General features: G+C 57.6%; 3 protein-coding genes and 1 non-coding gene across 5 annotated transcripts; all 4 read right to left on the minus strand.

The window, feature by feature from the left end:
* Positions 1-4,220: 4,220 nt before the first annotated feature.
* Positions 4,221-5,778, minus strand: CSF3 (colony stimulating factor 3). The gene is made up of 5 exons (XM_062019521.1): positions 5,709-5,778; positions 5,304-5,473; positions 4,833-4,940; positions 4,560-4,706; positions 4,221-4,391 (listed from the first exon to the last, which is right to left on the minus strand). Exons 1-5 carry the CDS (start codon positions 5,722-5,724, stop codon positions 4,221-4,223), a joined length of 612 nt encoding a protein of 203 aa, XP_061875505.1. The 5' UTR covers positions 5,725-5,778.
* A 2,759-nt stretch (positions 5,779-8,537) lies between these two features.
* PSMD3 (proteasome 26S subunit, non-ATPase 3) lies at positions 8,538-13,426 on the minus strand. Its single transcript, XM_062018273.1, has 12 exons — positions 13,213-13,426; positions 12,445-12,635; positions 11,396-11,533; positions 11,114-11,250; positions 10,810-11,000; positions 10,579-10,682; positions 10,364-10,478; positions 9,944-10,063; positions 9,730-9,833; positions 9,303-9,458; positions 9,149-9,199; positions 8,538-9,044 (listed from the first exon to the last, which is right to left on the minus strand). The coding sequence occupies exons 1-12, from the start codon at positions 13,379-13,381 to the stop codon at positions 8,967-8,969; spliced, it is 1,554 nt and encodes a 517-aa protein (XP_061874257.1). The 5' UTR covers positions 13,382-13,426; the 3' UTR covers positions 8,538-8,966.
* A 413-nt stretch (positions 13,427-13,839) lies between these two features.
* On the minus strand, positions 13,840-23,737 carry GSDMA (gasdermin A). 2 transcript variants are annotated; one of them, XM_062018168.1, is made up of 10 exons: positions 23,629-23,737; positions 21,229-21,484; positions 20,860-21,070; positions 20,249-20,414; positions 20,062-20,155; positions 18,523-18,567; positions 17,563-17,717; positions 16,728-16,878; positions 16,056-16,129; positions 13,840-15,494 (listed from the first exon to the last, which is right to left on the minus strand). In XM_062018168.1, exons 2-10 carry the CDS (start codon positions 21,437-21,439, stop codon positions 15,264-15,266), a joined length of 1,338 nt encoding a protein of 445 aa, XP_061874152.1. In that variant the 5' UTR covers positions 21,440-21,484; positions 23,629-23,737; the 3' UTR covers positions 13,840-15,263. The 2 variants fall into 2 exon arrangements, with proteins under 2 accessions (XP_061874152.1, XP_061874151.1); XM_062018167.1 differs by having other exon boundaries at positions 23,625-23,737.
* TRNAQ-CUG (transfer RNA glutamine (anticodon CUG)) lies at positions 19,524-19,595 on the minus strand. Its single transcript has one exon. It is a non-coding gene; the product is annotated as a tRNA-Gln (tRNA).
* Positions 23,738-23,994: the final 257 nt, after the last annotated feature.

Below are 23,994 nucleotides of genomic sequence, written 5' to 3' on the forward strand. Positions count from 1 at the left end.
GGACTCTGGGATTCTGGGCTGTGTGTTGGTGCAGGGGAGGGAGAAGCAGGGAGGCTGATGTGCTGCCTGCAGCACTCTGGCTGCAGAGCTGTGTCTGTGTGGATCCAAGGTGCTTTCCTGCAACGCTCAATGCTGCAGGCAAATTCTTGTTGGAAATTCCTCCACGTGAGCATGAGTTCACCCCGTGCTCAGCACGGCCGTGGTGCCTGGTGAGTATCCACTGCCTTGCCAGCCGGGAGGGGCTCCGTGGCAGGGCTGCCCTGGCACATGATCAGCTGCTTTGGTGGTGAAACCTGAAACTGTCACAGAGCCCTGAGCCTGAGGGGGTGGCAGGGCTGCTTCAGCTCTGCTCCTTTCGTTTATGTTTTCTTCTTGACTCATGGTGAAGGGGGAAGCTGTTGCTGGGGAGCTGGGCAGCAGCTTTCCCTTGGGGGACCTTGGCTCTGAGCCCAGTCTCTGGTGAGTCCCTGGGGCTGGGCTGTGCCTCTTGCCCCCCTTAGGGGGTTCACAGCCCCTATTCAGGAGACTTTGGAGGGAAAGCCTTGGGTGTGCAGTGGGAGAGGCGATCCCAGGGCAGGGCTGCAGAGTTTGGGTCAATGCTAGCTGGGGAACAGCCCTATGTGAGCCTGGCTCCTGGCTGCCCACGGGCTTTGCCGGAGGGAGAGACGCCCAGTGCTGCACTCAGCATGGTCTGGATGATGGCCAGTCCTTGGCCATGGCACACTGTGGTGGTTTAGCCCTGACTGGCTGCCAAGTGCCCACCAAGTCATTCTATCACTCCCTTTCCCAAACTGGATAGGAGAGAGAGAAATTAACAAGAGATTCATGAGTCAAGGTAAGGACAAGAAGATCACTCAGCGATTGGCTTCATGGGAAAACAGACTCAACATGGGGAGAAAAGGGTTTGATTTATTGATGAACAATCAGAACAGGGAGATGAGAAATAAAACTGAATCTTAAAACACCCTCCCCCTACTCCTCCCTCTGCCCAGGACTCTCCTTCCTTCCCTCTCAGCAGTGCAGGGGATGGGAGTTGGGGTCAGTTCATTACAGATGGACTTTGCTGCTGCTGCTTCTCGGGCTGAGGCCTCCTCACCCTTCCAACTGCTACACTGTGGGGTCCCTCCCACAGGAGACAGTCCCTCACCAACTGCTCCAGCGTGGCTCCTTCCCATGGGCTGCAGCTCCTCACCAACTGCTCCAGCCTGGGGCCTGTCACGGGGCAGCTTCTCACACCCTGCCCCAGCGTGGGTCACCCACAGGAGAACAGTCCTTCAGGTACCAACTGCTCCAGCCTGGAGCCCTCACAGGGTCACAAGTCCTGACAGCAAACCTGCTCTGGCCTGGGCTCCTCTGTCCCCACAGGCTCCCAGGTCCTGCCAGGAGCTTGCTCTGGGGTGAGCTTCCCATGGAGTCACAGCCTCCTTCAGGCATCCACCCGCTCCAGCGTGGGCTCCTCCACGGGCTGCCAGTGGGTCTCTGCTCCCAGGGGCCTCCATGGGCTGCAGGGGCACAGCTGCCTCACCATGGTCCTCACCCCAGGGCACAGGGGAGCCTTTCTTGCAGGGCCTAAGCACCCTCCTCCCCTTCCATCTGCAGAGATGTTCTCACACTCTCACTCCCTGTTGCTGCTGTTCAGCAGCTGCCCAGCAACTTCTTCCCCTTCTCCAATACGTTATTCACACAGTTTCTTCAATCACTATTTGGCCAGGCCTGGGTCAGCTGTGGGTCCAACTTAGGACTGAGCTGGCATCAGCCCTGTCAGCTACAGGGGAAGCTGCTGGCAGATGGTTGTTTAAAGAACCCACCCCTGTAGCTCCCCTGACTACCAAAACCTGGCCCAGGCAAAACCACTACACACTGAGCATCCTTCCTGCTCCCTCCTGTGAGTGCAGCCCAGAGCTGGCCACGGGCTGGCACACACTGGCCCCTGGCAGGAGGGCAGATGGAGCAGGGTGGCAGAGGAGCAGGTCACGGGACAGGGTGCAGCAGAGTGGCTGGTGCAAGGGCTACTGTAGTGGAGGGCTCAGTGTCCATCCTGTGCTGTGGCCAGTGCTGCTCCCCTGCCTCCCCCTGCCCAGGCACCTCACCCTGGGCTGGTAGCAATGCTGCTTGCCTGAGGCCAGCTCTTTATCGTTAGCTTGGAGCAAAGAGCAGGCCCCGGTGCTCTTGGCCTCCCCAGCTCTGTCAATATTTGCCAGCAGCAGCACTGTGCTTGCTGTTGGTGCCCAGGGCTTCACCTTCCAGGAAGGGGCTGGAGCGGGAGAAGAGGGTTTCCTGTAAGTAAACCCTCCCTGATAAGGTGGGGGAGGAAGGAGCAGTGGCTCTGGCAGGTTGTATTCTCCTGGGAGCCACCGTGCCCGGGGTGTGCAGCCAAAGGGCAGCTTCTGCACAGCGATGGTGGCGATGGACCATAGTGAGGGCAGTGGGACCTCAGCCTTGTCCCTGCGCCTTCCCTGAGCTGGAAACGGCAGGGGGCAGGGGGGGAAGGCTGGAGCAGGACCCCCTCCCTGCATCCCCGGAGCCTGGCTGGGCGGGAGGATGCCAGCAGTCAGCAGACAGAGGGGAGGAAACGGGGCTGGTGCAAGGCTGGGAACGCAGGGACAGCCCGCGGTGGCCAAACACCCACGGGGGGATGGGGACAGGCCGTGGGCCGGCTGCGGGGCACATCTCTCCACCCGCCTTGCCTTCCTCACTGCAGAAACCCACTCCCACTGTGGCGGCTCTGGGAGGGCTCCCGGTGCATCCCTCCGTGGCCAGCCGGGACCACCCCGGCTGCCGCCCACCCTGCCCGCAGCCAGCTCAGCACCCAGCTCAGCTCCGCGGGGCCCCGAGCGCTCCTTCCCCCCGTGCTCAGCCTCCCGGCGTGGGCCGGGGCTGCTCGGCGCTGCCGGGCTCGGGGGTCCCGCGGTGCCGGGCTCGGGGGTCCCGCGCTGCCGGGGCCGCTCCCCGCGCTGCCGCCCGGCGCTGCCCGCGGGCTCCGGCGCTTTCTAGGAACCGGCTCTTACCCAAGAGACGCGGCCGGGCATGGGAGGAAGCTGCCACCCCCGGAGCAGCCACTCGAGGGGACTTCCCAGCCCGGGGCGGGGGGTGCTTGTGCAGCATCGCAGAGGCCGGGGGGTGAAGTTTCCATCGGGACCGGGAGCCGCTGAGCCGATGCCGGCAGCCACAGCCCGGCCTCGAAGGTGCCCAGTCTCTGCCCCCACACCCCAGCCACGCAGCGTGTCCCCTCCCCACGCGGGGCAGCAGGAAAGGCCACGCTCTGGAGCAAAAATAGAGTTTATTTCCATTTTTATCGCACACACGTGTATACATATATATATATATATATATATATATATAAATAGCCTGGATTTCTCCGGGGCTGGCCCAGCTGTAGCAATAAATACAGTACAAAACGTGCCGCCGGGGGCCGGCTGGGACGGTTCCGAACCGGCTGCGTGGTCCAGCGGGAGCTGCCGCGGGGCCATGAGCGCGGGGGCTGCGCCGGGGCCGGCACCGACCGCGCCGCGTCCCGCCGGGTCCCGCGCGCCGCCAGCAAATAAGTTAAACTGCAATAAATAGATGGAGTTGAGGAAGGAAGGAAGGAAGGAGGACGCAGCCTCCTTCAAAAGGGCTGGGGGGGGCTTCTGGAAAAGCCTGGTGCTGCCTCCCCATGGCATCGCCCTCCTTTCCTCACTCCCTCTCACCTAATGGCTAATAAATATGAATTAACATCGATGTAGCTCATAGAAATAATCCCCTTATATCTCTCCCGGCCGTCTGCAGCCCAGGGAGATGCTGCTCTGAAATATCTTCATCGGACAGAAGTTTCCCTTCGCGGGGAAGCGGGATGGATTCTGCGGGGGGAGTACCCGCAGGACCCCGCTCGAGCCCGACGCGGGGGGAAACTGAGGCATACGCAGTGCTGGGGCTGGGCACGGCTGCGGGGGCTCAGCCCAGCTCCCAAACCTCCTAGTAGAGATACGCTTTTGTTTAAATATTAAACAAGGGTGATGCTGCCCGCGGACGGAGCCGCGCGCGATGCCACGGCACAGCCGCCCGCCCTGCTCGGGTCGGGGGGGGGCACGGAGCATCCCCGGCCACATAAACGTTAAATAGCGATAAATATTAAATAAGCGGAAAAGCCGGAGGCTCCCGGGGCGGGGGGGGGGGGGGGGGGGGGGGGGGGAGGGGAAGGAGGAAATAAATAGGGAGGGATATCGCGGGGCCCCGAGGGCTCAGAGGTGGGCGAGGTGCCGCAGCGCCCGGTACGCCGTCTCCAGGAACCGCTGGAAGTTGGCTAGGATGACGAAGCAGCCGACCTGGTGGTGGAAGCTGGAGGGGAAGGTGGGGAGGGGGCTCTGGTCCTCCGTGGGGTACGTCACCGTGGTCAGGCCCAGGTCCTCCATCTGCAGCCGGGCAGAGGCAGTGGCATCAGCTCTGCACCCCGGGGCTCCCCTGGCACCCCAGCACCAACGTGCTCCTGGGGATGCTGAGCCCCACGTCCCTTCCCCATCCCCTTAGGGACGCAGAGCTCCCCCGTACCCATCCTATCACCCCCCTGTTCCTCTCCTGACCTGCTGCTGGATGTTGGAGGAGAGGTTGGCAGTGTCCAGCTGCAGGGTCTCCACCAGGCCGGCGTGCTCAGGCAGCAGCTCTGCGACGGCAGCGAGGGAGCTGTGGTAGGTGAGGAGCCCGTCACGGATCTGGCTGAAGCAGCTCTCCTGGGGATGGGCACAGCGTGGTCAGTGGGGCTGGGCACAGCCTTGGCAGCCTTTGGGCTGCCCCAGGGTGGTGGTGGGGCTGAGGATGGGCTGGCTCGTGGCAAGGGGTGGGCTGTTGGCACTCACCGGCTGGAAGGCACGGCCATGGCACCGCTCCAGCGGTGCCTGGGTGATGCCCAGGTTCTGCTGCACCAGCAGCAGCTCTTCCTCCTTGCACAGCTGGAAAGTGTCACACTGTGGACAAAGGGGATGAGGTCAGGGTGGCTGGAGGACCCTGCTGCCCATCCAACACCCCGTCCCTGGTGTGCAGGAACCCCCCACCGCCCAAGCAAGGGGAGGGAAGGGACAAGGTGGGTGGATAAGATGAGGATGGGGCAAGAGCTGCCCCGGCTGGTGCGTACCCTGGGGAGATCCCCACGTGTCCCCAAGGGCTGTGTGTGACCACAGCCCCCCTGGGTGCCCCAGGGACCCCGAACTGCAAGGGGACACCGTGGCCTTGTGGTGCCGATAAGGCTGGGGAGGGGAAGGTCACCTTATCTGCGACCCCACAGCACCAACAGCCACCGTGTCCCCCCACCACGGCACCGGGGGACTCACCAACACACGCTGCAGTGCGGCCACGTCCCCCTTGATCTTGCGGGTGAACTCGAGGTTCTTGTGCAGGAAGAGCTGGAAGTCTTGGTCCCCCGAGAGCTCGGCTAGCGGTGCCCCGTGCAGCACCCGCCATGGTGCCCACACCAGCGTGCCCAGCAGCAGTGCCAGCGTGCCTGCGGGACAGCGGCTCAGCACCCATCCTGCTCAGCGACCCCCAGCATGGCAGCACCAACGCAGCCCGAGGAAGGGGCAGAGACCCCTCGAAAGGGGCAGAGGGACCGTGTGCTCCCTCCATCCCAGTGAGGCTGTGGGACAGCTGGGGCTCTGAGGGTGCAGTGGGTGCTACAGGTAGAGTGGGGTTTATGGGGGTTTGTGGGGGCTGTGGGTGCTGGGGCTGCTGGTACTCACGTGTGAGGGAGCACATGGTGCCTGGTTCGGTGTCACCTCCTCTCTGCAAGCTCGGCCCAGCCCGGCACAGCTCCCTCCTGCCCTGGGTCTGCGGGGCCTCATCGATTAGGGCATTTATAGCGGGCTCCGGGGATTCACACCGATGTGGCAACCCAAAGGATTGCCTCATTGTCTTAATCACCCACATGCAAATCCAAGGGAGACCAGGGCTGCCGGAGCTGCCCACACCTCGCTGCCTGTGGGGTTTTCCTGAGGCTGGTGGGCAGCGTGCCCCTCGGTGCTGCCATGGGAGCGCAGCGGAGCCCTGGCACTGCGGCGGGGGCTGGGACGGGTGCTGGTGGTGACTCAGTGACTCATTAACCCACTGGCAGGGCTCCTGCCTCTCTGAATGGTGGCCAGTGCCACAGGGTCACTCATAGGTGACCAGGCGAAGGGACGGTGGCATTTCACAGCTGGCGACTGCGTCACCATCCCCAGCCCGTCAGTCCATCTCGCCTGCCTGAGCCCCTCACCCTGGCACCAGGGTGGGCACGGGCAGTGTGACCTTCATGATGCTGCTGGGACCAGCTGGAGGTGACCAAGGTGAAGCCCCCATCCAGGCACTTGCCTAAGGACACGGCACCCCAGCTCGGCACCCAGGGGTCAGATCCTGCCCTGCTGGGTGCCATGGGGCTGGGTTGTGCACCTGGTTGCATGGGGGGCCCAACACTCCCCAGGTAGGGGGCAACCCCGCCTGTCCCTTTCGGGGAAGCGGCTGCCAGGGCAGCCCCGGGCGCGGGGCCGGCTGCTCCCTGCCCTGCTGAGGCCCCGCGGCGCTGACGTGGGAATTTTGGCTCGTGCCGCTTCCCGCAAGTGCTCCCAGTTTCACTTGTTGGGCTGCTGCCAGCTGGGCCAGCTCCTGCCCGGCACGGGACACCCAGGGCACTGCAGGCACCCTCCTGACCCACAGCCCCAGGACCAGGTGGGCTCCAGGCAGCCCGACCCCAGGGCAATGCTGGGCCAGGGGATGTCTGCCTCGCTGTCCCCCAGCCCGGAGCCTGTGGCCGCCCTCCTGCACACCGTGGGGATGGTGATGGGGACAGGGACCCTGCAGACCACGGTGGGCCCTGGGGTGGGTCACACACCCCGTGGGGTTCAGCCCACAGCCACAGCCCCAGCCTCCAGCTGCAGTCCTGTCCACGAGCACCACCCACTGAAACCTACTGATGACCTCCCTTGCCAGGACCTGGCAGCGCTGCCTCGTTCTTGGGCTGCGTGGAAGGGCTTCAGCAGTGGAGCCCGTTCATGGGGTTTCCTGGAAGAAACTGCCCGGGGTGCTGCGTGTGCCCTGCCTGCAGCTGGGGGAAGTCAGGGCCCTCGTGGGGCACCCGAGCGACCGGCGTGTTCCCCAGAGCAGAGCTGTCAGCTCAGCAGCTTGGTGCTTTCAGGAATCGGGGTGGCAGTGGGGCAGGGGAAACGTGAATCAGTATCTGGTGGGGCCCAAAGCCCCCGTCAGCATTCCAAGGAAGGAAGTGGTGGCTGGACCCGAAACCCTGTGAGTGTCGGGGTGTGGGTGGCAGAGCTGACCCAGCACAACCTCCCCCCACCAGCCCGGTCCTGGGCACCCGCCCTGCTGAGCTTCTGTCTCGTGGCCACCCTTCTCCACGAGGCCCGACCCAGGCACCCTCAGCCCCTTTCCTGAGCACTTCTGGGGTGTCCCTGTGTCCCCAGGGCCGGATCTGTCGCTCCCTGGTGCTGGTTGGACTCTCTGCTGTGCTCTGCTCAGCACCAGGGATGTCAGGGTTGGCCATGGAGCTGGGCTGGGCTGCAACCATCATCCTGGGGCAGCCCCATACTTGACCCTCAGCCCCCGGCTGTCGGCGCAGTCACGTTGGGACATTCCCAGATTTTCCCAGAGAATGAACCCAGCTGGTCCCAGCTGCTGGTGGGACCTTCCCAGGAGTGCTGCATGTCCCCCATCCTCACTGCTCCCCAGGGCAGGTGGCTGTAAGGGACACCAGCAGGACTCAGCCTGACCCCTGTGAGAGATCCACACTTGTGGTGCTGGTCCTGATAAACCCTGCTCTGGCCTTTGTGCCCAGCAGCAGAACAGAGAGAGTTCTGAGACAGAGGATCTGCAAGCTGGAGCAGAGGGGGCAGCTGAGTTATCAGGGCCTTTGGAGTGTAGCCAGAGCTGGGGAAGGGGCTGGAGCACAAGGGTGCTGGGCAGGGGCTGACGGAATGGGGGTGTTCAGCCTGGAGAAGAGGAGCCTGAGGGGAGACAGGAGCACTCTCTGACACTCCCTGACAGGGAGCTGGGGGTCAATCTCCCCAGTAATGAATGACAGGACAAGGGGAAATGGGCTGCAGTTGCCCCAGGGGAGGTTGAGGTTGGAGCTGAGGCAGAACTTTCTCTCTGAGAGGGGTGTCAGCCCCTGTGCCAGGCTGCCCAGGGAGCTGGGGGAGTGCCCAGCCCTGGAGGGATCCCAAAGCCGTGGAGCTGAGGTGCTGAGGGCCGTGGGTTAGTGGGTCTGGACTCCAGGTGCTTAAAGGGCTTTTCCAAATAAAGTGATTCTGTGACTGGGGCCATCAGTACTGTCCAGCACTCCCTGCCCTGCCATCGAGCCCTGGGTAGCCCCAACTCAGCTCTGGGCTGCTCCCACAGGTCCCCCAGCCCCCCATCCCTGAGCTGCCAGGGCCAGTCCCAGTCCCTTAAGGAATGCTCTGTGCCAGAGGTGTCCCCAGCTCCAGCCCATCAGAGCAGAGCAGGTATCCCCAGCCAGCCCCCCATGGTGCCCAGCCCCACAGCCCCAGGGGCAGGCACAAGTCAGGCTGGGTTGTGTTGTCTTTTTTTTTTTCCAACTTTTATTTTAAAAGTCATAATTGAAGCTTAACAAAGTTTGACCCCAATATTATTGTGATTGCTGGGGGGGCCCCACGCTCCTGCCCCAGCCCTGATGCCCCGGGAGCTCCCACAGCCACAGGCTCGTCTGTGCCTCGGCCGGGCTCAGCCCCCACCCTGACCCCAAAGGACCGTAGAACAATGTTTGTTTCTTGGGGAAGGGGGTTCCCACCGTGGGGGGCAGGGGGAGGGAGGAGCAGGGCCAATGGCTGCAGGCCCAGGGAAGCCCCCTGCCCCCCTCCCCCTGGACAGACATGCAGGTATTTATAAAAGAAAGGCAGAATGGGGAGGGGCAACTGGGGCTGCGTGGGGGGAGCTCTGCTCAGACAGCATCTTCCCTAAGGACACATAAAAAAAGACAGAACCAGGCCACAGGGTCAGGGGAAACCATCATCATCATCCTCTGCCATCTCCTTTGCAAACTCCAGGTCCTGCTGCTCACGCTCCCGGCGCTCCTGGAAGGCAAAGGCAGAAGTTGGGGGCAGCTGGGGGTCAGAAGCCACGTCCTGCTGGTGGCTTTGGTGGCTGCTGGGCTGCAGGGACGTGGCTGAGGTCTCACCTCTGCAGATTCCAAGTCCTTGTTGTAAGATTTGGGTGGGAACCTCATGGCCTAGGGAAACAAAAAAACAACCCAAAGAGAAGGGAGAGCAGGTGTGAGGTGAGGGAGGCGTCAGGGCTGCCCTGCCCTGCCCCAAGGGACCCGCTGTGCTCACCTTCACTGACATGTTGTGGATGTCCAGGCAGAAGGAGATGCGCTGGTGGAAGGCCAGCTGGGGCTCCCGGGTGGAGTAGATGTCAATCATCTCCTTGGACTGCACGTAGCCCTTCTCATGGTTAATGCTGGCCTCGATCACCCCGTCCCGGATGGCCTGCGAGGGGCAGGGCAGCGTCAGAGGGGAGGGGTGGGGGGCCTGAGGTGACAGGGCGCAGGACACAGCACAGACAGGGGGCCCCGAGAACCCTCAGTGTCCCCCAGAGGTGACACAGAGAGGAGACTCAATGCCCTGAGAGTCCTCAGCGTCTCCTGGAGGGACTTTGAGCGAAATTCAGAGGAAGAGAGCGCTGTGAGGCTGAGGCAGAGGGCAGCAGGGCGAGGGGAGAGCCCAGGGGTCAAGGGGCTGGGACTTCACACACAGATACCTTGGCAACGATGAACTCTGCATCTTCTGGACTGTCCAGCTGCAGCTTCTGGGCAATATCAGCCAGGGAGATGCGGGAGTAGGAGAGGCTGATCATACGGACCCCTGTGGGGAGGGAGGAGAGTGGAGCCCCTGGGGCCAGGCAGCCCCTGGGCTCATGTGCTGGTGGCACCAGCCCTGACAGGGACCCCCACAGCCCAGCAGCCGTCCCGTACCCGTCTTGATGACGTTGTGCCTCAGACGGATGATGAGGGTGTAGGTGCCATCAGCCTGGAACTTGTCCCCAAACTGATCAAGGACTTGGTTGAACTTGGCCAAGTTCCCCGTCCTGACAGCTGGAGGAGAGAAGGTGGTTCTGGGGGAAAGGAGCAAGCAGGGGGGGCAAAGCTCCCACTCCCTTCCCTTTAGAGCTGCCTCCTGCTCCCCAAGAGCAGCCAAAGTCGCATCAAGGAGGGGAACCCTCCTCCCCAAAACTCTGCAGCCGAGTCCCATGAAGGAAAGAATCCTCCTCTCCAAGAGTCAGCAGCCAAGTCGCATTGAGGGGAGAATCCTCCTCCTGGAGTCTGCAGCTGAATCCCACTGAGAGGAGAACCCCCTCACCGCTCCCCCCAGTGCCTCCCTCTCCCTCGAGGTACCCTGAGTCAGGAGGAAATATGGCATCAGCGACCGCTTGAGGGAGGGCTGCCTGAACTGCAGCCTGTCAGGGATCTCCCCGAGCAGCAGCTCCACCACGATGAGCAGCTTGTGCACCTGGAGCAGAAAGAGATCCATGAGTCACAAGGCAGCTTCCCTGGGTATCCCATGAAGGACTGAAGCCCCCCTAAACCTCCCCCTTTCCTTCCCTGCTCACCGTCTGCTTGAAGCCGACAGCCGTGTGCTGCGGCGCCTTCCGCAGCGCGTTGGTCATGGTCCTCCTGGCCTCTGAGTATTCCAGCTGGATGGCCTTGATGCGCCCTGTGCCCAAGCAGGAACGGGGTTGGCAAAGCCCCTCAGTGAATCCAACCCCTTCCCCCCTAGATGCAGCTTCAAATCCAGCCCCGTCTCCACCGGGAGCCCTCGGGGGGCACGCTGTGGGTCTCACCTGTGTAATAGAGGTACCGAGCCCACTCGTTGTTGTTGGCCTGCTCGGGAAACACAGACTTGGAGACGAGCTTTTCTGCTTGGTCATAGAGGTTGTAGTGGAGATAGTTCCTCAGGAGGAGGTTGAGGAGGGTGGCCTGTCCATCGGCGTCGTGCCGCAGCGTGGCCGTCCGCAGCCGGGCGTGCAGGAAGCTGCAGGGAGGGGAGAGAGGGCTCAGGGAAGGGAAGACAGCAAGTCCTGCTCACCAGGGCACAGGAGCCTCCGCTGCTCTTTCACCCTACGACCCTTCTGAGCCCAAACCCACCTCCTGACCACGTCGAGTTTGTTCAGGAACTCGTAGATGCGGGAGTGGTAGTAGTAACACTTTGCCACTACCAGGTCAAGGGCCCGGCGGTTTTGGGAACTGATTTTCTGCATCAGGTCGTCAGAGACCTTCTGAGCCTGCAGGAAGGGAAGAAAGGTCAGAGCAGAGGTGCCTCCATACACAAAGGGAAGTGTGGGGCTGGAACAGGCCAGTGGCCCGGGCTCTGCAGGCCCTGCCTGGTGCAGGAGCACCACAGGAAGGGCTCAGCTGCAGGAGTCTCACCTCTGGGTATCGTTTGCTGTTCATCAGGTAGATGACGAGCAGCAGTTGGAGGTAGGTCTCCACTTCTGGCAAGAGAGGGGCTGAGGCTGCTTTCCCTGTCCGTGGGCGAAACTGCAGCTCAGCTTCTGTGTCCATGGACTGGGAAGGGGAAGAGAGAGACGTGCTGGAGCCCCAGCCATGCTGCTGCCACCCATCCCTGGGACAGCTCTGCCTGTGGGGTGACCAGAGGCAGCCTGGGCTGCTGGCACTTCAGTCCCATCCCTGCGGAGAGCTGCAGTGACCCACCTCACAGAACCCCAGCATGGTGGGGGTTAGAAAGGCCCTGCAGACCTCATCCAGCCCAACCCCCTGCTAAAGCAGGTTCCCCTCCATCAGGGGGCACAGGAACGTGTCCAGGTGAGTTTGGAAACCTCCTGAGAAGGAGCCTCCACACCCTCCCTGGGCAGCCTGGGCCAGGGTTCCCTCACCTCAGCACCAAAGGAGTTTCTCCCTGTGTTTAAGTGGAACTGTTTGTGTTCCAGCTTATGTCCATTAGTCCTTGCCTTGTCACTGGGCACTACAGAAAACAGCATTGCCCATTCCTCCTGACACCCACTCTTTAGGGATTGATCAGCATTGATAAGGCTCCCCCTCAGTCTTCTCCAGACTAAACAGCCCTAGGTCCCGCAGACTTTCCTCAGTAGGAAGATGCTCCAGTGCCCTGATCATCTTGCTGGCCCTGTGCTGGCCTCTCCCCATCAGTTCCCTGTCCCTCTTGAGCTGGGGAGCCCAGAACTGGACACAGGACTCCAGATGAGGCCTCAGCAGGGCAGAGCAGAGGGGGAGCAGAACCTCCCTCCACCCACTGCCCACTCTCTTCTTGATGCCCCCCAGGATGCCACTGGCTTCTTCCCCACGAGGGCACATTGCTGGCTCATGGCTAGTTTGCTGCCCATCCCTCACACACTCCCAAGCACCACGTCCTCAACCATCTCCAGAGAACCCCACCCCGGTCAGCAGCCCCTCAGGGGCTGCCCACTGCACCCCCTCACCCTCCCCTGCGGCCGCACCTCCTCCAGGAAGCTCAGGAGAAAGTCCCTGATGGTGCTGTTGGAGGTGAAGAAGCCGTTGATGGCTTTGTGGAGCACGTTGGAGTTGAGGCGGCGGGAGGTGGAGGGCAGAGCCCGCAGGGCCCGCAGCACGTAGCGTGGCTCCTTCCCCGACACGGCCTTCTCCAGCTGCTTCACGTGCTCTTTGATATCTGGGGGGAGCACCAGGGACACCCCATCAGCACGGGGGCTCTCCAGAGGGACACTCTGTGTGCCCAGGGAACAGGGGGTGCATGGCCTCGGTGGCCTCAGTGACCTGACTTGACCCTGTGCCCGCTTCTGTTTGGGCCAGGCTGGGACTGGAGAAGACCCCTGTGCCCAGAGTTCCCTTCTTCCTGCAGCCTCCCTCAGCAGCCTCGCGGGGTCCCCCCTGCAGTATTCCTGTACATCCCCTTGCCCCTCACAGGGACCCCCCCGAGGGTTCCCCCAAAGACACCCTCCTCCGTTTTCCCTCGCAGCACCCCACAAACTCCCTTTTCCCCCTGCAATGTCCTCACTCCCCTCCACCCCCGCATCAGACACCCCCATAGTCCCCCAATTCCTTCTCCCTCCCCCCCCCCCGGGCTGCCCCCTCCCCTATTGAGACTCCCTGGAGCTCGCCCCGCTCCGTCTCTCCCTCCTAAGCCCCCAGAGACCCCTCAACACACACCCTGATCCCTGTCACAGGGACCCCTCTCCCCCAGCTCCCCTCAACGCTCACGGCTTCGCCCCCCCCACCCCCCCTTTCACCTTCCAACGTGATGGCGTCAAGCTCCCGCTGCGGCTGCCGCTCCCCGGCCGCATCGGCCGCCACCTCCTCCTGCATCTCCACGTCGGGGGGCGCAGGCGGCGGCGCATCAGGGGCCGGGGGGCCCTTGGCCTTGTCGCCGCGGCGGCGGGACGCGCCGTCCTGCTTCATGGCCGGGCCGGCCGTGACACTGCAACAACCGCGGGGCACGCCGGGAGCCGCCAGGCCGGAGCGGCCGAGCGCCGAGCGCTTCGCACCGCTCGGGTGTTTCCGCCGCTCCCTCGGAGATTCCCGTCACAACCGCTCGGGTGTTTCCGCCACTCTCTCGGGTGTTTCCGTCGTGTGGGCGCACCCCCCCAACCCAGGCTCGGCGCATGCGCAGCCCCTTCCCGCGCTGAGGGAGGGTGTGAGGGGCTGCGGCCTCGGCCTCGGCGCCTGCCCTGGGCGCAGCCCCAAAACCCCTTCCCACCCCCATCCACCCCCAGGGACTCGGGGCAGTGCTCCCCTCGCAGCAGGAGCCGTCGGTGACCACCCTGGCTAAGGGCTGTGGAGCCCGAGAGGAGCTGGGCCTCGAGGCCGGGCGGCTGGAAGCATCTGCCGGGTAAAAAGCTGCCTTTGAGAGCGGCCAGTTACTCAGTAAGAAGTTGTGCTCTTTATTTGTCAAGCTGTTGTTCAAGTGTTTGAAGCGCTGCCTTGAAATGGTGTAACTTATCCCTCGGTGGGTGTGGGGGTGTGGTGGAGGTGCCGCGTTGCCAGGCGTGTGTCTGAGTGCTCTGAGAGCCCACAGCTTTCAAATGCTGCATCCCCACGTGGTGGGGGCTGGAAGGGCCCTGCAGAGCTCATCCAGCCCAAGCCCCTGCCAAAGCAGGTTCCCCTCACTCAGGGGGCACAGGAACGTGTCCAGGTGGGGTTGGAAGCCTGAGAAGGAGCCTCCACACCCTCCCTGGGCAGCCTGGGCCAGGGCTCCCTCACCTCAGCACCAAAGCACTTGCTCCTTGTGTTCCAGTGGAACTGCCTGTGTTCCAGCCTGGGCCCATTACCCCTTGTCCTGTCACTAGCCACCACAAAACAAAGACTCATGCTCTCCACACCCACTCATTAGGGGTTTATCAGCATCGACAAGGTCCCCTCTCAGCCTTCTCCAGACTAAACAGCCCCAGGTCCCGCAGCCTTTCCTCATCAGGAAGATGCTCCAGTCCCCTGATCATCTTGATGGCCCTGTGCTGGCCTCTCTCCAGAGACAGAGGTTCCCCTCCATCAGGGGGCACAGGAACGTGTCCAGGTGGGTTTGGAAACCTCCTGAGAAGGAGCCTCCACACCCTCCCTGGGCAGCCTGGGCCAGGCCTCCCTCACCTCAGCACCAAAGACATTTTTCTGGACATTTTGCTTCTGGAACATGTCTGGAGATGGACAATGGAACTAGTGAAGGGTCTGGAAGAACAAGTCCTATGAGGAGCAGCTGAAAGAGGTGGAGGTATTTGGTCTAGAGGAGGCTGAGGGGAGATATGTCCACTCTCTACAACTACCTGAAAGAGGGTTGTGGTGAGCTGGGGTTCGTCTCTTTTCTCCATTAATGAATGATAGGACAAGAGGGAATGGGCTCAAATTGCCCCAGGGGAGGTTTAGATTGGAGCTGAAGCAGAACTGTTTCCCTGAGAGGGGTGTCAGCCCCTGTGCCAGGCTGCCCAGGGAGCTGGGGCAGTGCCCAGCCCTGGAGGGATCCCAAAGCCGTGGAGCTGAGGTGCTGAGGGCTGTGGGTTAGTGGTGGGCTGGGCAGGGTGAGGGGAAGGCTGGGACTCGATTTTAAAGTCATTTTCCAATTGTAATGATTCTATTATTCGAGTCATGAATTGCAGGAGTGAACATGTCTTCCTGCCTTAAATCTGCTTTCCCCACTCATTTCAAAGCAGCCCCTTAGCATTAAAAAGGAGTGAGTGGCTCACCTACATGAGGCTGCAACTTGGAGAGAGAAACTGGCTTGCAGTAAGAGACCTTCAGACACCTCATTATTTGATCCCCTTGAAGTCATCCCTAATGGGAGGATGCACGTGCCCTAATCTGAGTTGCTCAGAAGATTGAGGATGTAGAGAGACACGTACAGGGCTGCTACAGCTGAGAAAGCTCCTGCTTTAGAGGCAGCTGACCCATCTTTCTCCAGCCTCACTCCGCTCATCTCAACCATTGCAATGGTTAAGTTCTGTTCCTCCTCTTGTGAGAAGGCGAGCAGGCTGGCGGCCACGCTGAAACGCCCCTGTCCCATGTCCTGTTCCAAGATGCTCTTGACCTTCACAGCAGCAACAACAAAAAAAGCAAAAATCGGTTATTTTTATGCTCCCATCTGTGGAAGTCGTTAAGTGAAATGATCTCATTGACTTATGAGGTGCTTTGCTGTCTTACAGGCACGCTAAATAATCCACATGTGGGCTTTTCACCCTGTGAGATGATCATGCAGTTCTCAGTTTCTTGTAAATTCCTTATGTCCCAAGAACTTGCAGTCGTAGTGTGGGGTGGGGTTTGGTGTTTTTGTGTTGCCTTTTCTAAATCAGTAGCCAAAGAAGACAGAAAATGCTGACTACCATTTCAAGGAAATGTGCCCAATTTAGTGTTTTTGTTATCAGCAAAACAGTTGTTAGAAAACCTTAGGTCTTGCTGTCTTGGGATGGTTTCTGTTGATGTGAGTATTTTGATCCCTGCCAAGTCTGGAGCAATGATTCTGTCCCTTCTCCCCAGCCCAGCATGAGTCGTGACACTGCTACCTGTATCATCATCTGAGTGTTGGTCTACTTAAAATAATAACCCCCCCCGCCCCTTCCTTTTGAGCCAAATGTGATGCATGCTCTCTCACCAGCTTAAGCTGCTGGGACACGATCTTCTTTTCCAAGGACTCCAGCAACAGCAGCAGCTGATCCTCCATTAGCTCTGCAGAATTAAACCAGGTTTGGATCAGAAAACCCACCCACCAGTGTTTCAGAGACAACTGGTGAGGTGTGAAGGGTGACCATCAGCTGTCTTGCAGGGAATGCCTGTTCAGTCAGGGCTTCTTCAGATGGTTCAAACTAAATTACTAGTGGGATGAGTGGCTGTTACTCTGTACGGGCGACTGTAACGTTGAGTGTAGGGACCAAGGGGCTCAAGGGGAGGTTCAGACCACACTTTGAGGTAGCCTTGGGAAAAGAACTCTGGAATTTGCACTGTGAGGTGATTGGGCCACCGTCACCCAAGTTTTAGTTGGGATTTCAAGCCCTGTTTTCTAAGACCCCCTCGTTCTTGGACCCGAGGGGTTGTTTGGTGGTGTGCTCCCAGCAGCCGCTGCCCTGCTACTGTCACCAAACAATCTGTGCTCTCACATGAGCCACCTCCATTCCCATGATCTAAGAGATGGTCTTTTGTGAATCCTCTGAAAGTCTCTCATGGCTCTTTTAAGTTCCCTGCATCATGCTAAGCTTGGCAGTAGGAATGCTCTTGGTATGCTCGGGTGCTACCGGATCTCTCTCTGCAAATGGCCAGACAGCCTTACCGTCCAACGCGTCCAGAGTGTAGGTGATTGCTCCTGCCAGCGTGAGGAGAAGATCTCTTGAGGAATGCTGTAAGCTGCTTAACAGCTCTTTTAAGTCCGGGCTTTCAGTTTTCAGCTCACAGCTACCAGATCCATCAAGAACTGCTTCCATCTAGAGGTGTAAGAAAGAGAAGCATCAGGATGTGAGAGAAGGGGCTGTTGATAGTCCCCTGCTGTCTAACTACAGAAGGAACAGTCTGTGTAGTACATTTCACCACTCCCAAAGCTATTGATGAGGCTGTAATTGAGGGCTGTAACACTCACACTGGCTCCAGTTAAAGGCAGAATATGACCTTTAAACGGTTTGATACCTTCAGGTAGATCTGCTAGACTAAAGTCAGGATGTATTTCAGCACTTGACACTCTCCTGAGCATCTTCTTTCTCTGTGTGGTGATGGAGACGGATGTGCTGAGTGAAGGATTTTTGAACTGAGAGTTGTGGTGCACTAGAGGTGACTTATGAGACGAGAGGTATGGGCCCCTCATTACAAGAAAGATCCTGAGGTTCTGGAGCATGTCCAGAGACAGGCAACAGAGCTGGGCTATTAAACTGTCCCAGGTTGCCCAGGGAGGTGAGGGAGTCCCCAGCCCTGGAGGGGATCCCAAAGCTGTGGAGCTGAGGTGCTGAGGGCCGTGGGTTAGTGGTGGGCTGGGCAGGGTGAGGCCCAGGGCTGGGACTGCAGGAGCTTCAGGGGCTTTTCCAACCAAAATTATTCTGTGATTGTGGATCACAGAATCTTAAGGGTTGGATGCCTCTGTACTTACAAGTCCTGGTGGTGAGAAGAACTTTGCTTACTTTGCGAGTCAGCTCTTGAAAGAGGTTCCTGTCTCTCATCACAGCCTTGATGGTGTTTAAAAACATGATGAACAGATCAGAAGACAACGTGGAGAGAACTTTACAATTCTCTGTGACATCTGCCTCCAGTGCACTTACTTTTCCTTGTGAGAAACCTGTGAAAACAGTTCAAATATGTTGTTTCTAAACATGTCAGTCCTACAAAAAAGTTCACTGGCACCTCTGTATTTATAAATTGAAGCATCTATATGATGTTTTCAAAAGCAATATGCAATTTTGAGCTAGACTATTGTCACATCTCAGCTGACAGGCAGTACTTTGTAATAAACACATCACCTTCAGTGGTTTGTGCATGTCCTGAGAGGTTCCATCTTACCCAAAGTGGGTAAAATCCTATAACTTCCCCCAACCTGGAGGGGTTGGAATGGCCCTCCAGAGCTCATCCAGCCCAACCCCCTGCTAAAGCAGGTTCCCCTCACTCAGGGGGCACAGGAACGTGTCCAGGTGGGTTTGGAAACCTCCTGAGAAGGAGCCTCCACACCCTCCTTGGGCAGCCTGGGCCAGGGCTCTCTCGCCTCAGCACCAAACAAGTTTGTCCCAATATTCCAGTGGAACTTCCTGTGTTCCACCTTGTGCCCCTTACCCTTTATCCTGTCACTGGCCACCACGAAACAAAGACTGGCCCCATCCTCCTGACACCCACCCTGTAGAGATTTATCAGCATTGACAGGGTCCCCCCTCAGTCTTCTCCAAGCTCAACAGCCCCAGATCCCACAGCCTTTCCTCAGCAGGAAGATGCTCCAGTACCATCAGCCTCTTGGTGGCCCTGCACTGGCCTCTCCAGCAGTTCCCTGTCCCTCTTGAGCTGGGGAGCCCAGAACTAGACACGGGACTCCAGATGAGGCCTCAGCAGATAAGGCAGAGCAGAAGCAAGTGGAAGTAGGAAAACACATTGCTTACCATCAGATACGATCGTTAAACAGCATCTTCGGAAATACAGAAAGTCTGCAACAGGATAGGAGGGATATTGCTGATTTGGAAAAATACTGAAAGTTGGATGGGTGTTTCTTTACCAGGATGGTTCTTAAGTCCAAAGGTACGGGTATGCCAGCTCTGAAATCTCGTGTGCTAGTCCTAGGTCAGACTGGTGTTTGCACACTTCTGCAGTTATAAACTCATCATTCCTCCACCTCCTGTCAATTGCCTTGTCTGAGGCAAAAAACTGTGTTAAAGTAGGAGTAAATTAAAAAGAGAGCTGATAAGCCACATGACCTGTGCAGCTGTGGGAGGCACAGCATAGGGGAATCAGAATCATTTTGTCTTGGAAAGGCTCTTGAAGCTGCTGCAGTCCAAGCCCTCCCCTCACCCTGCCCAGCCCACCACTAACCCACGGCCCTCTGCACCTCAGCTCCACGGCTTTGGGATCCCTCCAGGGCTGGGCACTCCCCCAGCTCCCTGGGCAGCCTGGCACAGGGGCTGACACCCCTCTCAGGGAAACAGCTCTGCCTCAGCTCCAACCTCAACCTGCCCTGGGGCAACTTGAGCCCGTTTCCTTGTGTCCTATCACTTGTTACTGGCTTTGGGATCCCTCCAGGGCTGGGGACTCCTCAACCTGCCTGGGCAGCCTGGGGCAGGGGCTGACACCCCTCTCAGGGAAAAAGCTCTGCCTCAGCTCCAACCTCAACCTGCCCTGGGGCTACTTGGCATAGTTTCCTTCTGTTCTTTCACTTGGCAGAAGAGACAGCCCCCTGACTCCTCCTGCCTCACTGCAGCCTCCTGTCAGGGAGTTGCAGAGAGTGCTCCTGTCTCCCCTCACAGTCTCTTCCAGGCTGAACACCCCCATTACCTCTGCTGCTCCCCAGCTCTGATACCCTCCAGCCCCTCAGTGGTTTTCTTGTAGGGAGGAGGAGCCCAACACTGAGTGGAGGGGGAAAAAAAAATAGTTTTAAAAGGAAACCTCAAGGTCCTACTGAGATTTGAACTCAGATCGCTGGATTCAGAGTCCAGAGTGCTAACCATTACACCATAGGACCTCTTATTGAAGCACAGATCAAGTGGGGATTCCTCAAATCCTGCAGCAGTCTTTGTGGCTCTCATGCCCCTGTTGAGCATAGCCCTCCCTCACACCAGTCTTCCCACTGAAGCTACCCTGTTTTTTCCCTGTCTCTTTCCTTCTGGGGAAGAGGAGAGGGGAAAAGGGAAACAAACACTCTGTCCTCTGTGCTGTTTGTCCACAGGAGCTCTGCAGTTCCTGAAATTTAGAGATGAGACTCCCAGGACCCTCATTTCATTTCCTTACCAAGTCCTCACAAAACCTCGCTTCTTTCCCAGGTAGCTCTTTTAACTTACATACGGCCTTTTCCCATGTGATTTGTCACGTTGTATCTACTCACGTCTTTGCAAATCAACCAGAGTTGGCCAAGGGGCTGAATAATATTTGAGAAAATGTTTTTCCTCTTCCGTGAATGCAGGAACTTGTAGTTTCTGAGAGTTACTTACCCCATGATACATCTTTAATGTTCAGCTGGATTGCCCTGAAGGCCAGGGTGCAGCCCTTGGGTATAGTTATGCTTTGTCTGCTCTCTCGGGAGCCCTGGTCAATGATAAAAAAACCCCACTTACTAGGCCTGGATGGCCTGTGGATATTGGGGAAGGACTGATCCCTGAGGCTGAGGAGCAACCAAACCTTTGCAGAAAACTTGGCATAAAGCTGGGTCATGAAGCTCCCCTCTGCCGTGGTGGATTCCTCAAAGCTGGTCTCCTCTGAGGTCTCTATCGTTTCATGAACCACATACAAATTCTGGTCTGTTCTCAGTAGCTGTTGAATGAAGGAGTGATTGGTGTTTATCTTCCTAAAGGAGAAAAAGGATGCGACATCTCACTCAAAAGTGTCGTCTTCTGTGAGTTGTGACAGAAGCACTGAAGTCTGCTGGGAGCCAGAGGCCTTATGTTTGTGTCCTTTCTCACGTTACAGGAGTAAATATTGCAATGGCAGAGGCAATAAATGGGCAGAAAATGGGCTGCAGTTCTTCCTGTACTTTAGTGCCTTCTGCTCCTGTGTCTGAGGGGGACTGAGGCAGCAAGGTTGAAAAGATGACTTGTCTCCCTGCTGAGGTGTTCCCACTTTCTGAATAACAAAGAGATCTAGAAGCATTACAGAGCTGTGTAAGCAATCTTTCATCACCTCATTTCCCTGCTCTCAGGTCTTAATCTTGGCATTTGGCTGTTGAAAAGCCACTGGCATGGGGTACAGGAGGATGACCAGAGGGTGCATTCTCCCTTTGGCCTCTGCCTTACCTTTCTGTCTTCAGTGCCTCCAGTTTTGGTACTGGGATGTGGTTCTTCTCCAGCTTGATGGTCCACCCGTGAGACAGGGAGGCAGCTCCTTTGAGCTCCACACTTGCAGAGTCAACAGCAAGGCTTAGGCTCCCGTCAATTCTGTCACTGATGATTTTTTTGACTGTGAATTGCCTCAAATCTTGACCATCTCCATGAGAAAAGAGGGACTCTGAAATAATTCGATGCAACATCTTAAACATGATTACACAGACTCAATGTTATAACTGCTGTGCACCCAAGAGGGGATGTGCTACAGCTCGGGCACAAGTGACCCAAACGGTTTTTAGTCTGTGGAAATAGGGAACTTAACGGGGTAATGGGCACTACCTATGCTCTTATCCTCTTCTCCAGGCAGCAGCACATCCTCAAGTCTGTACCATGTCTGCCTGTAGCAGGGAGATGAGTGGAACATGGCTTTTTTCCTCCTCACCAGGCAGAGGGGTCGGAAGTGTTCGTGGTCCATGATGCTGTGCACTGGGACCAGGTCTCCTCTCGGGTCCATCTGCTTTGCGATGCATTGGGTAATCTTTTTGAACATTTTGCTTCTCCTGGATGGGTTTCTGAACCAAAGCAAAGTGTCCTCCTGCCTTGGGAAAGAGGCAAGACAAGTTAAGCAGGGTGACTTGAAATACAAACAGAAGGTTGTACAGAGGGTTTGGAAGGGACCTTTAGAGCTCATCCAGCCCAGATCCCTGCTACAGCAGGTTCCTCTCGATCAGGTCACACAGGGACGTGTCCAGGTGGGTTTGGAAACCTCCCACGAAGGAGCCTCCACACCCTCCCTGGGCAGTCTGGGCCAGGGCTCCCTCACTCTTACAGTAAAGAAGTTTTTCCTTATGTTTAAGTGGAACTTTTTGTGTTCCAGCTTTTGTCCATTAACCCTTGTCCCTTCACTGATGACAACAAAAAAAAAAGTGCTGTCCCTTCTTTTTAACAAACACCTTTTAAATACTTGTGTTGATATGGTCCCCCCTCAGCCTTCTCTTCTCCAGACTAAGCAGCCCCAGATCCCACAGCCTTTCCTCATAAGGAAGATGCTCCAGTCCCCTCAGCATCTTGGTGTCCCTGCACTGGCCTCTCCAGCAGTTCCCTGTCCCTCTTGAGCTGGGGAGCCCAGAACTGGACACGGGACTCCAGATGAGGCCTCAGCAGGGCAGAGGAGAGGGGGAGCAGAACCTCCCTCAGCCTGCTGCCCACTGTCTTCTTGATGCCCCCTAGATTTGCTGGAAATGTTATTCTCTTTGCTGATGAGGGTCCTTGTCCCTGTGAGACCAAGAATGCAGCCAGCATCTTCTTAGGGTTCTTTCAGTCAAGAGATTTTGTGTCAGATACCAGCACATACCATCATGGATGTTAATTACTAAACCAGACATTGCCTCTTAACCCAAGATCTATCATGGTCCCAAATACTTTAACCTCTAATGTGCTGCCCTGAGGGAAGTTTGAAAAGAAAGAAGGTTGAGCAATTTCTTGCTGGTTTTAGGTGGTGTGTCTGTTTCCCACACATCCTGTTGCCTGGCTGACAGGGGTGCCTCAGCCTCGTTTCAAAACACTGTGTTAGAAAACTTATTTCATTGAGCTCTTACTGCGAGGAAGTGAAAGTGCTGAGAGGCACAGAGCAGGATGGCAGCGGAGGGGGGAAGTAGCAGAGTTTGTTCTGAGGGCAAATCTCCCACAAAACACATCAAACTCACCCTAGGAGAGCTGCTTGGGCATGCCCTGGTGCTCTGCCTGTGTCCTCTGCAGAGGAGGATTGGGTTTTTGAGAGGCAGAAACAAATCAGAGAACCATAGAATTGTTTGGCTGGAAAAAGCTTTTAAGGTCATTGAGTCCACTAAACTGAGTCCTGAAAAACAGGGCTGGTTTTCTGCTGCAGCTTGTTTTTAAACCAAAGGTTCAGTTGTACTTCTTGCTTCAGCCAGTGTACCTAAGACATGACGAGCAACAACTTTGCTCTATACGTGAAAAAACTTGCTCTGCTTACAGAGAAGAAAAGCATGCAGGTCTTCCCCTCTTCCACACACTACCCCACCAAGTCCTGTTCCAGAGGAGACACTGATCCCTCTTGACAGGTGAGATCCCCCAAGGATCTTAAAAACAAAAGAAGAGGCTGGCTCAGTCTGATCCTTCCAGAGAGTAGGAAGGTTGTCCTGTCATCACAGAGGACCGTGTGCTTCATGCAGTGGAGCCAGCCAGGGGAAAAAGGTCTTATGTACTTAGTTTGGGCTAATAGGCTTGTTTGAGTAGTAGCTGCAGGGCTGTTTAGCCTGCAGGAGACTGCAGGGGGATCTCATTAATATTTACAAATAGCTAAATGGTGGGTGTCAGGAGGTTGGGGCAGCACTTTTTTTTTCTGTTGTCTCCAGTGACAGGACAAGGGGTGATAGAAAGAAGCTGGAACACAAGCAGTTCCATTTAAACATAAGGAAGAACTATTTGACTGCTGAGGTGAGGGAGCCCTGGCCCAGGCTGCCCAGGGAGGGTGTGGAGGCTCCTTCTCCAGAGGTTTCCAAACCCGCCTGGACACGTTCCTGTGTGATCTGATCTAAGGGAACCTGCTGTAGCAGGGAGGTTGGAAGGGATGATCTCTACAGGTCCCTTCCAACTCCCACTATTCCATGATTCTATGACTCATTTCCCTTCCAAGAGAGATACAAACTAAGCAATAATACTTAACAGTTTGCTTCACCCCTCCTCTGTAGCCAAAGCTCTTTGAAATGTACTTGCCTGGTGATGGAGGGAAAGGCCTCTGGTCTGATGCTGTCAGTGCCCCAGCAGCTGCTGCCCCTCGGGAGCCATCCGGTGGCTTTAAAGCAGGGGGCTGAGCAAATGCTGCCTCCCGGGGCTGGGCAAATGCTCCCTCCCCACCTTTCTGGTCAGGGAGCAGGAAGCAGCTGCTGCTGTGTTAGGGCACAAAATCCCCAGTGCTTGCATCATTCTTCCTCTGGAAAGTTTCACTCTTTGACTCGAGTCAGCCTGTGGTGGCCTGTGACAGTGGCTTTGGAGCCCTTGAACTTGTTCTGCAGATGTGATTTGATGTTTAATTTCTAGCGTGGTTCTGATTTCTATTTACCCCTTGGATCAGTTAGGATG

Source organism: Colius striatus, chromosome Z, assembly GCF_028858725.1.
Source record: "Colius striatus isolate bColStr4 chromosome Z, bColStr4.1.hap1, whole genome shotgun sequence".
Lineage (NCBI taxonomy): Eukaryota > Metazoa > Chordata > Aves > Coliiformes > Coliidae > Colius > Colius striatus.